This window comes from Brassica napus, chromosome A3 (assembly GCF_020379485.1).
Source record: "Brassica napus cultivar Da-Ae chromosome A3, Da-Ae, whole genome shotgun sequence".
NCBI lineage: Eukaryota > Viridiplantae > Streptophyta > Magnoliopsida > Brassicales > Brassicaceae > Brassica > Brassica napus.
In genome coordinates, this window is record NC_063436.1 from 29,011,025 (window position 1) to 29,024,478 (window position 13,454).

Here is a 13,454-nt window from a genome sequence, read left to right on the forward strand (position 1 = left end):
TATACCCTAAATTCTAAACCCAAATCCTATACCCTAAACCCTAATCCTAGACCCTAAACCCAAATTATATACCCTAAACCCAAAAACTAGACTATAAACTATACATAAATCCAAGTCCTAGACCCTAAACCCAAACCGTAAACCTTAAACCCAAATTATATACCCTAAACCCAAAACCTTAACCATAAGTCCAAATGGTAAATCCTAAACCCAAACCGTAAATCCTAAACCCAAAACTTATACCCTAAGCCCAAATCCTAGACCTAAAACCTAAACGGTAAACCCTAAACCCAAACCCCAAACTTAGATGCTATAGAGGTTTGGGTTAAGGTTTACGGTTTGGGTTTAAGGTCTAAGATTTGGATTTAGGGTATATGGTTTAGGTTTATAGTCTATTTTTGGTTTTAAGGTATATAATTTGGGTTTAGGATCTAGGATTAGGGTTAAGGGTATAGGGTTTAGAATTTCAGATTTAGGGTTTCGCTGGAAGCGTTAGCGTCGTTAAAATTAGCGTTATTATTTTTTGTCGTTATTTTTTATTTAATTTAATATTTTTTAATTAATAATCTATGTGTTATTTTTATTGGTCATAAAAGGTGAGGTGAATTTAAAGGGTGAACCTAAGTTTTGTTCTTCTTTAATCTGTGGTTTGGTTTCATCCAATTATTTTTGTTGAGCCAAACCGATTATCTTAATTAATTCTTTCTCTTTTTTGTTTTTTTTTTATGCAAGACTTATTTTAGGTTAAAGAAATAGTTTCGAAATTAATTCATTAGTTATCGTATGACACATATGTCCAGTTATAATTTGCATGGTTAGACCATTTTCTTTTTGGTCGATGACTCATTACAATATACTTAACAATATATGGTAATTTGTGGGGACGATAAATATAATTTATTTTAACTATGAAATTCTATTTTATTAATAGAAAAATAGGGTAAAAATAAAGTATTTTCACAAAAAAAAATATTGGATTAAAGTAAATTATATTTAGTATAAACATAGCAATTAAAAAAATATAAAACATGCATTATATATTAAATAAGGATTTTTTGGGTTTGTGTCTGGTTCTAGTATGTGGGTCTCTATTCATTTGTTTCTTTTTCAGATTTTGGTTTTCCGTTCTCGTTCTCGACTTAACTTTATTGTTTGGGTTTTTCTGTGTGATGGTATTTGGCTGTGGAGGCATCTACAAAACTTTTGTCCAGGGCTTCGAGATGAAGCAGTGAGTTCAATTGTTAAATCTTCTGTTGTATGGAGGTGATCAATTTTTCCGACCAAAACAACAAAATTGATTTTTTTCACCGAAATAAAAGAAAACTAATTTTTCTACAAAATTGAAAAATCGAGTTTTTCCGCTAAAACTGAAAATCAAATTTTCTTGTCAAAACTTCAAAATTGCGTTTTTCCACTGAAAGCAAAAAAATCAATCTCTTCCGCCAAAACCGCAAATTTATGTGTTTTCCACCGAAACAAAAAAAAAAAATCAAGTTTTCCCATCGAATCCAGAAATTTGTGTTTCCGTCAAAAAAAAAAAATCACTTTTCCGCCAAAATCGTAAAATCGTGTTTTTCCCTAAAACCAAAAAATCAAAATTTCCTAACAAAACCAAAAATTTAATTTTTCTGCCAAAATCGCAAATATATGTTTTTCCGCCAAAACTGGAAAGTCGAACTTTTCCACTTAAACCGTAAAATTGAGTTTTTCCACATAAATGAAAATTGCGCTTTCCTGCCCAAAAAAAAATCATATTTTTCGTTAAAACCGAAAAATTTAGTATTCTTGGCTAAACTTAAAAAATTTGTTTTTTCTCACTGAAATTGGAAAACTAAGTTGTTCCGCTGAAACCGCAAAATCATATTTTACCAGAACCGCAAAATTTTAATTGTCTGCCAAAAATAAAAATTAATTTTAATATATTTATCTTAATATTATAATTAGTTTATTATTATTAATATAAATAATGAAAGTTTTAATTTTTAACTATTAGTATTCAAATGGTATTACAAATTTTTAAAAAAAAAAAAAACAGAAAAATTAACATAGTATTTAGATGTTGCATTTGGATGCAAATACTAACAAACATGCAAAATGCCTACAGTCCGCCGCAAAAGAGCGTTGGTTGTCTTAACCGAAGTCTAAAATAGCCGTGGTCTTCCTTGAAAGAGCGGTGTTAGCATTCCTGTCCTATTTCTATGAGCACTGCGACAAGTATGTTTCTTTTCCTCTCTTTTTTTCTTTTGTGAAAGCTTTACCTTCTCTCTTTTTGGCAGATTACAATTTCTGCTATGGTTATTTTGATTTACTCGAACAAAAGACCACGATTTAATTCCTCGAATGATCTAACTTGTCTTGTTTTTTTTTTTTTTTTGTGTTGTTGTAGCAGTGGGAGCTTTATTATATCGGAATGTGTATGGAGAGTATGATTTAGCATAAATAAATAAACTATGGTTTGGTTGCTTACGACCCTATTTCCTTAATCTATGGTTTGGTTTCATTCAATTATTATCGTTGAGCCAAACCGGTTATCTTAATTAATATTATATATGTCACAGTTATAATTTGCATGGTTGCGCCATTTTCTTTTTGGTGGATGACTCATTACAATATAATTTAGATTTTAGTCTGAAATTTTCTTCCATGAGAGGAAGTCCTTCTCTGAGCTTCACCATTGGCTCCCAACTCAACACTTCTTTAGCCTTGCTTATATCTGGTTTCCTCTGTCTAGGATCGTCCGGTGTGTTCTCCACCATCTTTATCTCTATGCTGGGGGTAATCAGCTGCATGCGTATAAATATATCATTAAGACCAAACAACAGGAAACTAAAACTCAATTAAGATTCATCATATGGTTCAGACAAAACTGATTATAACCTCCTTAACCGTCTCAGCCAGTTCCACCATTGCGAACCCACCTAAGAAACAAACAGAGAGATTAAAGACACAAGCCTAAACAATGAGAAAGATACGATCCTCCATAGTGTTTTTTATAAGGAGTACCTGGGTTACCAATGTTGATAGGGCCAGTATCATCTCCTTCCACCATGTCTGATAGATAACAGAAACTGCGAGTCTGTGTCCCTGGTTTCTGAATTGTCAATGCGTCTCCTCGAAGTGCTTGAGGAATGAAGTTGCTCCCCACACGCCCAACATCTATGTTCATCCGAGGACCATACGTGTTGAAGATTCTAGCAATGCGGATTTCTACAAAATAGCAAATGGACACAATGACTCAATGAGAATCTTAATGTTAAGTGATGCGGTGAGTTTTTTTTTTGGGGGGGGGGGGGGGGGGTAAACATACACAAAACTGACCAATGCCATGTTGCCTGTGGGTAGTCAAACATCAATGTCTCAGCAACACGCTTGCCTTGCCTTCGTCGTAGCAACTCCGAACACCAATAGGGTTGACGTTTCCCCAGTAGCTCTCAGGTTGAGGGTGGATGAGAGGATCTACATAGACCTCCGAGGTCGAGGTGAGGAGGATTCTGTTTTAAGAGAAGAACACAATGTTTAGAGATGAAAAAAGAAGATTTGATTAACAAATAGGGAGCAGCAGGAACCTTGCTCCAACACGCCTGACATGCTCAGTGTACCAATCACATTGGTTTGGATGGTCTGCAGAAAACAGATTAGATATTTAGAGAAAAACTATTGCTTCTGATGGATGTTAATTAAGAACATATATATGTTTCCTCACAAACCTTAACGGGGTTGTACTTGTAGAAGATAGGAGAGGCAGGACAAACAAGATGGTAAATCCGATCAACTTCAATCAACAGAGGCTCCCTAACATCTAACATTTCAATCCCAACAAAAAAAAAAAAAAAGGAAAACAAATATTCAGACATGAAGACAATATTTCACACATGAAAATAAGAGTGTGGGTCTCATACCGTGACGAATAAGCTCAAATCTAGGGTGACCGATCCACTTCTCGAGGTTTTCCTTTGATCCAGTGACATAGTTATCAGCAAAAATGACCTGGAGCAGAATAATACAGCCAATATATTACAATAACTGATCAAAACAATGCACAAACATAGGAGACATGTCAATTTCTGTAGAGAGTAGAAATATACAAACCTCATTTTCCATCAGCTTATCAACCAAGTGAGAGCCAATGCATGAAACCAGCTCCTCCCGAGATCAAGATACTCATGTTGGGCTACACAAACAGCAAAAATAGTAAATACCTTTACACTCACATCAGCAACCTTCAGTCAAGCCAATCAGATCAAACTAACAGACCACAAGATCTTATCAATGAGACTAAAGTTCTCTCACAGATCTAAGTGGCATAACCATGATTCGGTTACAAGGATCTTCATTACAATGCCAAAGAGATCATGTTAAGATCCTGGCAACGTAGCTGACTCGATTCTGACCAAACAAATAATGCAACGGACAACAAAGGACACGCACCATCAAAGTGTGTAACTACACTGGACGGTGACGAATCTCAAAAGGGTATCACCAAAATCGAAACTTGAAATCTTAAAACAAAGCGCAGAGGAGAAGGCGTAGGAGGAGGCTTTGAGCTGTTGTTCTGTTTCTCACTTGTAGCAGCCATTTGCTGAGATCTCTCATTCTCTCAATCCTTCCAGGGATTTTAGAAGGAACAAAATAAATAAATGAAATTTTAGAAAAGAGGAGATTGGGAATTACGATCAAGGAGATGGAAGATAATTATATTACCAGAAGCTTCGAGATTGTAAACGAGAAACCTAAACTACCAAATCTGATGAGAAAGAAGAGACACAGACAGATCATGTACTTATAGTCCTCACGTGTTTGAAACAACTCAGGATTCTTTTTTCCAGTTAAATTAACTTAAATTTTAATTTTAATTCTAGACAGAAAGAGAGACTTCAAAAGCACGAAATGCAGCAATCTCTTCTATAATCATGTGCATGATGTATAACTTTTAGAGGTTTTATTTTTCAATAAATATTACGTTTTTAATTTTTTTTTTATCATAATTGTCACGTTATAAAGTCTTCTTTACAAACATGCAAAATTTAGATTTACGAATTCATTGGTTACTTTATAAATTTCAACACTAATAATGGTGATATGTATATTCTTACCATTTAAATAGGCTATATTATTAATTCTGAATGTGTTACGTTTAAAATTAATGTTATAGTTGAATTAATTATACTAGAGATTTTACCGCGCTACGCGCGGATTATGTGCTCTAATTTTTTTTTTAATTTGAATATTAGTATATGACTTACTTTTATGTTTTACTAGGTTCTGGTCCGCGCTACGCGCGGATAATGTTTCAATATTTGTTTTGGAAATATAGCGCGGATAATGTTTCAATATTTGTTTTGGAAATATAGATTATATTTTAAAATTTTGGTGTTTCAATTGATTAGAGGTCGAAACTATTATAATTTAATATTAAAATTATTTTTAAGTTGATAAATGAAAAGAAAAAGTTACGAAAGAGTGATGTTTTAATTAAGAATTTTTTTAGTTTTCTACTTTTCTTTGTTATTAGTTTCTATTTACAACAATCTTTAAAAATTGTTACGTTGTTTTCATATATTATGTTTTCTAAAAACATCATATTAGTAATAGTATATTTTAAAAGTATAACAGATGTACTGTTACATTATTTGATTCAAAGTTGTTCATTTATATATATTGAAATAATATAAAGTTTAAGTGTATATTTGTATGTCATATTTGCCATTTAGTGTAGCCATAGTGATTTTTATCGTTTTATTGTTTTAGTTTATTTTCTAATTGAGAGTTGTTAATGATAGACCATATTGATTTGAAATATTTCTATAAATACTGATTATATATATAATGTTTAATATTTTAGTAATGTGTAGATAAAAGAAGTTATCATATGAATTTTAACTAACTTAATTTTTTTGAACAGAATGATTAGTATTCTTAACTATTATATTTCTTTTGGTAGCATATTTGTATTTCTATTAGTGATTTTTTTAAATTGGTTTCCATAACATGTAATCTTTGGTAGAATTCATTGAGTTAGTAGAACTTAGTTTTTTGGTTGGTATTTGTAGATTTTTATAAAACTAATCAGTTATCTTACTGTTTTTTTCGTTTAATAGTTTTTAGCTGTATACTACGGTATATTTTTATATGTAGTAACTATTTTTAAAATAATGAGGATACATAACGATTAAAAGGTTATATCAGCTAATCACATATTCAAAAGAATGATTAAAATTTAAAAACTTGACATTGCTTTATGAAGGTAATGGATATATGTGATTCTGATTTGTTTCTATAATAGTTGTTTTTACTTGGTTGATGTTAACTTTCTAATGAGTTACTATTTGATATCGATTTAATTTTAACAAAGCTTATTTTGAACTAAAATATGTAGCTATATTTTCTTATTCGGTGTATTAGAAGCGTAAGATTTTATAAATAAAAATGAGTATGCTTAATATAATGATTACTCGAGTCATTTACAATGTACATTTTAAATTGTAGTTTTAAAATTACCCTTTTACTTTAAAATTGACATATAATATAAATTTAGAACATATGAATTTTCTTTTAAGATACAAAAAAATTCTAAAATGAATTGTTTCACTTTATTAAATTAAAAGGTAATTTGTATTCTGTGTGTTATTCTTATTTGCCTATTTAAAAAACTATTATAATTTGATGGAAAACAATACAATTTAGAAATACATAAATAGTTATATAAACCGATTATAGATACAAATATAAGAGAATTATAGATATTAACTTTATTTATTTGAGAAGTTAACAACTGAAACATTAGATTTTTTTTTTTGCATATTTTTTAAAGTATATCTCATATATTTACCACATTCAGAGTGTTGCAAATAAAAGGTCTTGTCAACCTTCCTAGAAATGAAGTAATTCTATGGGTGCCACATAAGACAAAATATTATCAAATCTTTATTATTTAAAATCATTAATTATCATATATATTATAATTCCGTATGTTCTATTTAAGAAAACAATAAAGACTATTTTATATTAATAATTAATTATATGATTAGGGTTAATGAACAGTATAATATATGTTTAGATGAACCAAATTATTTTTCTAAGCTTAATTTTCGTGATGACATGTGTCATGGTTCAAAGGTTGTAATGTTTCTCTTTTAATATATAGAGGATGTCTACGTGAAAAAATGATGTTCCCAAAAATGTAAAATAACGCATTTCAAATTCTTTGTTCATTGATAATTATATTATCCCATTTAAGATGTGTTTAGCACAAAAGGAAGGGTTTCAATATATTTTACTTGATATAAAATAATATACTCAATAATATTTTATCAGCTATTCAAAAAAATATCTATGCAATTTCTATTGAATAATTTCTTCTCATTTTACTTTCTCTTAACCGCCAAAACACTACACAAGTTCATCTTTCAAGCAGTTATCTATTTCGTATGGAAGGAGCGTAATGGACGTCTTCATTCAAATGGACATAAGCAACCTATTTTGGTGATCAGGGGGAGGCTGAGTGTTTTCTAGATATTTAGATAATTGGAAACCTTTTTTTTAGTTCAGGGTTGGACCAGTCCGTTGGTATTTTAGTTTTTAAAAATATTCTCCACATGTATAAGGTTGGGCTGGAATGGAGCAAGGTTGGGCCGGAACTTCAAATTGGTTTGAAACCCAGCCCGTAGTGACATGACATATTGATTGGTGGGGAATATTTCTACCCATGTGGCACCCTTTAGAAACTCCAAAAATAGTACCTTTTATATAGTAGGATACTGTACTGAATATAATGTGTTTTAATATTTTTCTTGTGATAAGATTATATAAAATTTTGTCATCTATATACATCTAGTATATACATTATGTACAGAACTGGCTATTGTTATGTTTTATAATACACCTCTTTGTTTGAATTTTACTATATTCATTTGCTTACTAAATTCTTATTTTGGTTTAAGAGGCTGTGATACAAAAAAAAGACTTGGTTTTTGTTTAAAATATATTTTTAGCTTTGAGTAAAGAAAAATAAAAGAAATATTGTTTATGCTTAATGCATCATTTATATCACACCTCTTCTCTTTTTTGATGATTTTGACAAACATTTATTTATCATCATCAGGGATTGACGTGTGAGTTTGTTTCCAGTAATTTCAATATTAATTATAGGAAAAAAGAATTTCAATAAATATTTTTATATTTTTGTTTTATTTTACTAATCACGTAATCTGATAATTATAAATATACCGTTTAAAAGAATTTGATTTTTTTAAAAAAAAAATTTACAGCATGAATCAAACATAACTGCTCAAAGAATTAATTTAATATTTTTTTCTAATAAAGTCTACATGTATATATAATCAAGAGAATTTGTACTCTCTATACACAACTTCCCCCTTATTTGCACTCCATACCCTATTTCCCTTCAATTTTTTTCCCCCATTATTACCATTTTCCCCCAATTCAATGGTATCCCACTCTTTTCAGTATATTGAGCTAATTTGCTCTATAATCAAATTCATTGAAGACTACCTCAATTTTTGAATTTACCATAATTTTAGGGTATCTAATTTATACACTTCATTAAATCTAATTTTTGTCCTATAATTATAATTACATTATTAAAATAAAATTGTATATAATTTATTCACTTATAATTATAATATTTAAGTTTCTGAAAATAGAGAAAGACAATGATCTTATGTAATTCATGAATTTGCAACAGTAATAATATGTAAAATAATTTTCACATGTTGGTTTATTTCTTGTTTCCTCTTCTCATGCAGGAAAATTAAAGATTTTAAATCCAAATTGGAATATTAAACATTGTGGTTTTTGAATGGAATTGGTTTGATTGTTGCCGAATTTTGGTAAAGTCTCAATATGTGAAACTGTAAGCTTTTTTTTTTATCAATTAGTGAAATTGAAAATAATTCTTATGTTTTTCATTTTGGTAATAGTACTTATTATATCAAAATCTTTATGAGTCTTTTTAAAAAACCTGGTTTGCTCCAGTGCCTCCATCCCTTATTTTGTTAACAATGTTGTTGTTAACATGAAACGTGAATTTCAAACAGTACTTGCTCCCTTCTTTCAAAGTAAACCACATTCCCTTTGGATTCCCATTCTCGGGTACCATAAGAACAATATCTGGTCTTCCAGGTGATAAGATGGCCAGGCTAATGATCTTCACTTCAGGGTCAAGAGTCTCTGCACATATAAAAGAGCCAAGTTCTATAAACTCCATAAAAGAAACAAATGTAGAATCTATAACCAAATTATTCACAATAAGACACAGATACAGCAAACAAACACAATGACCTATGGATCATTTCCAAGATTATTATAATTACTATTATAAAGTTTGTATTTTTTTTAACAAACCTCCAATGTTGGTGACATCAACACTTCCAAGAAGCTGTTCCTTCCACTTCCTTAAGCTCTCATCATCCTATATATTCAGATTCATCAGGAAGAATTATTCAAAAAAAAAATTGAAATAAAGGGAAAAAGGAAAAAGGAAGCAACTTTATCCTTCTCGAGATGCTCCTTGATAGTGTACTGAGGACCCAATTGCAGCTTGGAATCATCGTCTTCCTCTTCTTCCTCTGTAGCGCAGATAGAAGACTCGCTCATCTGCCTCCCCAAGGACTCATCTAGATTCATAAAGATGATTTGGATCGATGGATACATGATCGTTTGCTCCAGTGTCTCCATCCCTAGAAATTGCCGAATTTCAAGTTCGCATTTACACAGCAACGACTAAGTGAATCTCAAAATAAAAAGCTGTGAACTTTACACAGGGTGATGCGAAGAAAAATGAAATAGAATCTTACCATGACTACATGACCCTCTTGCTTTTCACTCCTCGGGTTATCATCCTCATCATACTCTATACTCCACACAAAACAAATGATTAGGGAGGAAAAAAAAAACCAAAGGCAGAGAGAAGTTAAAACAATAGTAAGAAAGAATATCCATACCAAAAAACCCACAAGCTACGCCATTGATGTATCTCCGAGCTTCGATGGAATCAAGACCAAGAACAATGATATTAAAATCGTTATAAAAGTCAAGCTCTTTGTCTTCTATACGTGAAAAATGCGGCACAATCTCCACTCCACTCACTCTCTCCATGACACACCTTGCAGCTACCTCTGCCTTAGGCTTTCCTACATCCTCAAGTCTAATTACAAAGACACACAAACCAAATCAATCAATCGTATACGAAACTATTAATCCTTACATGAGAGGAAGAAGGAGAAATCACCTTAAGAAGAACTGGCGATTGAGATTGGTAACTTCGATTCGATCCATGTCAATCACATCCAGATTACGAAACCCGGAAAGAGCCAAGTCCTTGAGAAGCTTACAGCCCAATCCACTGGCACCAACCACCAAGACTCTCATATATTCTCGTATATCGTCTCTCAGCTGTATAATAGAAATTCAACTCAGCAGAACCAGAAGGAGGTGGAACGCAAGTACAAAGAAAGGAGTAAATAACATAATTAATTGATCAAGAGTGGATCGGGATAATTACAGAAAACTGAAACGGTGAAACGGTGACAACGAAATGGAAGAGTCGTAGGTGATCAAAAATCAACCTTCCAGCGAAAATAGGTTTAGGCGACATGGGCTTTATATGGGCCAATTCGAGATGTATTGATAGCCCACATAATAATCTGTATGTAAGCTGTGTTGAGTTGTTTTAATGTGACGTGGCAGGAAACTGATTTCTAATAGGTTGATTTTAATTGAGGACGTGGACAGTCTCCCTACTCCTCATATATTCCTTTTCGTATAGGATAGATAATATAATTCTTTTTAAATTTTCACCTAGAATCAAGTTAGAGCATCATTATCCTAGAGACCCTAAATGGGTCTCTTATTTTTTTTTAATATTTTTTAGTTGTAAAAGTTAACTAAGAGATTGGATTAAGAAACCCAAAAATTTACGTGCTCCATTGCAAGTTTCTTATTTACGGGTTCTTAAAAAAAATTAATTAAACACCAATTTTTTTTTTCTTATTAAACTTAAACTTTTTCTTAAAACATAGTATAAGATAACATTTTAAACATTGATTTAAAATAAAAACATAAAAAATAAATATTGATCAAAATCTTCTTCGTCTGATCCTTCAAAAATGCTATGAGAAGAGGATGCCATATATGAAATTTTGAAAATTTGTGAAGACAAGAAGAATGGAAGATTGAAAATTTTGCTTTTCAAGTGAATTGCAAATATATATAGAGAAGGATGGAAGTTGTTGTGAATTGCTTGTGAAGATCAGTTGAAGTAGAGAATGGAGTAGATTACTTTGTGAATTGCAAATATACAATTACAACTCAATGACACAAGACAATGAAACAACAACTCTCTGTCACTCGTGAATGCTCCACTCCAATACCCGTGAATGCTCCACTCCACTTCACCACCTGAAACAACAAGAATGAGAAACACAAGTCTTTTAATGCTCTAGAACACAAGACAGTGAAACAACAAGACGCTTGAAAATTAAACTACAAGGACAGTAACAACAACAAGCTCAAGGAACCGAGACAGTAACAACAACAACACAAGCTTTTATATTATCATAAACTTAAACTACAAGGAACAGAGAATTAAACCGAAGGTTAAGCAACAAGAAACAACTTAAAAGTTTGAAAGTTTTTAGATTTACCTCTGTTGCAACTGGAACCTGACTCATGTCACTTGATCCATCCATGTAAAGGCAACAAAGACAGAACAATCAAAAAGAATCTATCATTATGTGGACAATTGTATGACCATATTACCTGACAGAACATACTTGCCATCTGGTGCGAAGGTGGCTTCTAGGGATGTACCTTGTGAAGGCTCCAAACTAAAACCACATTTCTACAAAACAAAGAAAAAATGATCAGCTCGCTTCAACATCTCCTCACCAACAGCTGAATGACCATTCTCTGCAGCAGTGTAAAGAGGAGTCTCTCCTTCAAAATTCTGCTTTGACAACAACTCTCTCAACTCCTCTCCATCGCAACCGCTTCGAATCAGCTCTTTAACCTTCCGTAAGTTCTCAGTTCTAGCAGCTATATGAAGAGGCGAGTCACCTCTCTTCCCTGGCGACTCAGTCTTCTTCCTCCTCTCACCGATGAAGCTCAGCTGCCTCTCCATCACCACACGAAATCTCTTCTGCCTTTTGGTTTTAATAGCATTGATCTTTAATATAGGAACTTTTAACAAAATATTTATTTTGTTGACAAAAAAAAGCAACTTTTCAAATTTAATAAATTTTTATAATGAAAAGACAAAGGTATTTAAAACTAATATATTTAAAAAATAAATAAATAAAAGGACACATCCTTAAGATGATAAAACTATTTCTTAAATATTTTCACAATATTTTAAAATTCATTACTTTTTGTAAATATGTAACAAATTTTTATGATAAAACACATCTATACATATTATCACAGTATTTTCTAATAGTTGCATGCTGAAAAGACACACATAATTATATAAATGCACATCATTTCATAATTTATCAACTTTTTTAAAAAAATAATCTTCTTATTATAATGAAAAGACTTAACCTTTGACAATCACTTGAAATATCTATTATTAATAGACTGTTTTAGTTAATGTAAGTTAAACAGAGAAAAAGTTAACCCTTTTATAATTGATTGGCAAAAACTTTAAACATCAAATAAATTGACCAGCGGATATATATATATATATATATATATATATATAATATTAGTTGACGAAAGATAACAAACCAAAATTAAACAAATTGAGGAAAAAAAATATAACTTTTGCACAATCGCCAATATATATTTGTGTGTGTGTTATTGTAAGTGTTTAATTTTGTGGAATGGAGTTGGTGTGTACTACAACGTACATTCTTACAAGAACAATGCAAGAATTTTGTTTTTATTCAAGTATAAAACTGTACTTCAAAGATATTTAGTTGAGATTAAGAAAATATTTTGTTCAATCTTTTACAAGTCCAAGAAATAAAATTTGAAGAAGTAAATTCGTTTAGAAGATCTTCTTATTGTAACTAATAAATTCGTACACAGATCACACAAATATTGATAGGGCCAGTATCATCGTCTTCCATGATGGAAAAGTTCATCCACCATGTCTAATACATAACAGAAACTGATGAGGGTCTGTGTCCCCGGTTTCTGAACTGTCAAGTTCTTTATTTTGATTCTTCTAACATACCTCCTGTTTCCGAATTATGTGCAACAATGAATATCAGTGTTTTAAACAGAAATAGCTGAGTATGTACAAAAGAAGAAATGTTATGATTTGTCGACAAGTGACAACATTACGTGAACCAATCTACTAGTTAAGCTTTTTTTGTTTGGTTTAACTAACTTACTTATATAACTTGCATGTGTTATGTTTGCCACTTTTTTTTTTTCGTGCGAAATTACAATTGTTTATAGGGTTACTAATTTTACTCTGCATTTTCTTCTTC

At 31.2% G+C, this 13,454-nt stretch overlaps 1 protein-coding gene and 1 pseudogene across 2 annotated transcripts; both read right to left on the minus strand.

Annotated features, from left to right (window-relative positions):
* Positions 1-2,528: 2,528 nt before the first annotated feature.
* Positions 2,529-5,750, minus strand: LOC125591329 (annotated as a pseudogene).
* Positions 5,751-6,275: 525 nt separating this feature from the next.
* Positions 6,276-10,758, minus strand: LOC106369630 (rho GDP-dissociation inhibitor 1-like). Of its 2 annotated transcripts, XM_022693001.2 has the most exons (6): positions 10,250-10,758; positions 9,963-10,165; positions 9,816-9,871; positions 9,508-9,698; positions 9,364-9,430; positions 6,276-9,189 (listed from the first exon to the last, which is right to left on the minus strand). In XM_022693001.2, exons 4-6 carry the CDS (start codon positions 9,694-9,696, stop codon positions 8,972-8,974), a joined length of 474 nt encoding a protein of 157 aa, XP_022548722.1. In that variant the 5' UTR covers positions 9,697-9,698; positions 9,816-9,871; positions 9,963-10,165; positions 10,250-10,758; the 3' UTR covers positions 6,276-8,971. The 2 variants fall into 2 exon arrangements, with proteins under 2 accessions (XP_022548722.1, XP_048621327.1); XM_048765370.1 differs by lacking the exons at positions 9,816-9,871; positions 9,963-10,165; positions 10,250-10,758 and having other exon boundaries at positions 9,508-9,746.
* Positions 10,759-13,454: the final 2,696 nt, after the last annotated feature.

Coding starts and splice junctions, on each gene's coding strand:
- LOC106369630 (XM_022693001.2), bottom strand. CDS start 9,696: ATGGAGACACTGGAGCAAACGATCATGTATCCATCGATCCAAATCATC. Junction 9,431..9,507: donor AGCATCTCGAGAAGGATAAA/GTTGCTTCCTTT, acceptor CTGAATATATAG/GATGATGAGAGCTTAAGGAA. Junction 9,190..9,363: donor TGATGTCACCAACATTGGAG/GTTTGTTAAAAA, acceptor TTATATGTGCAG/AGACTCTTGACCCTGAAGTG.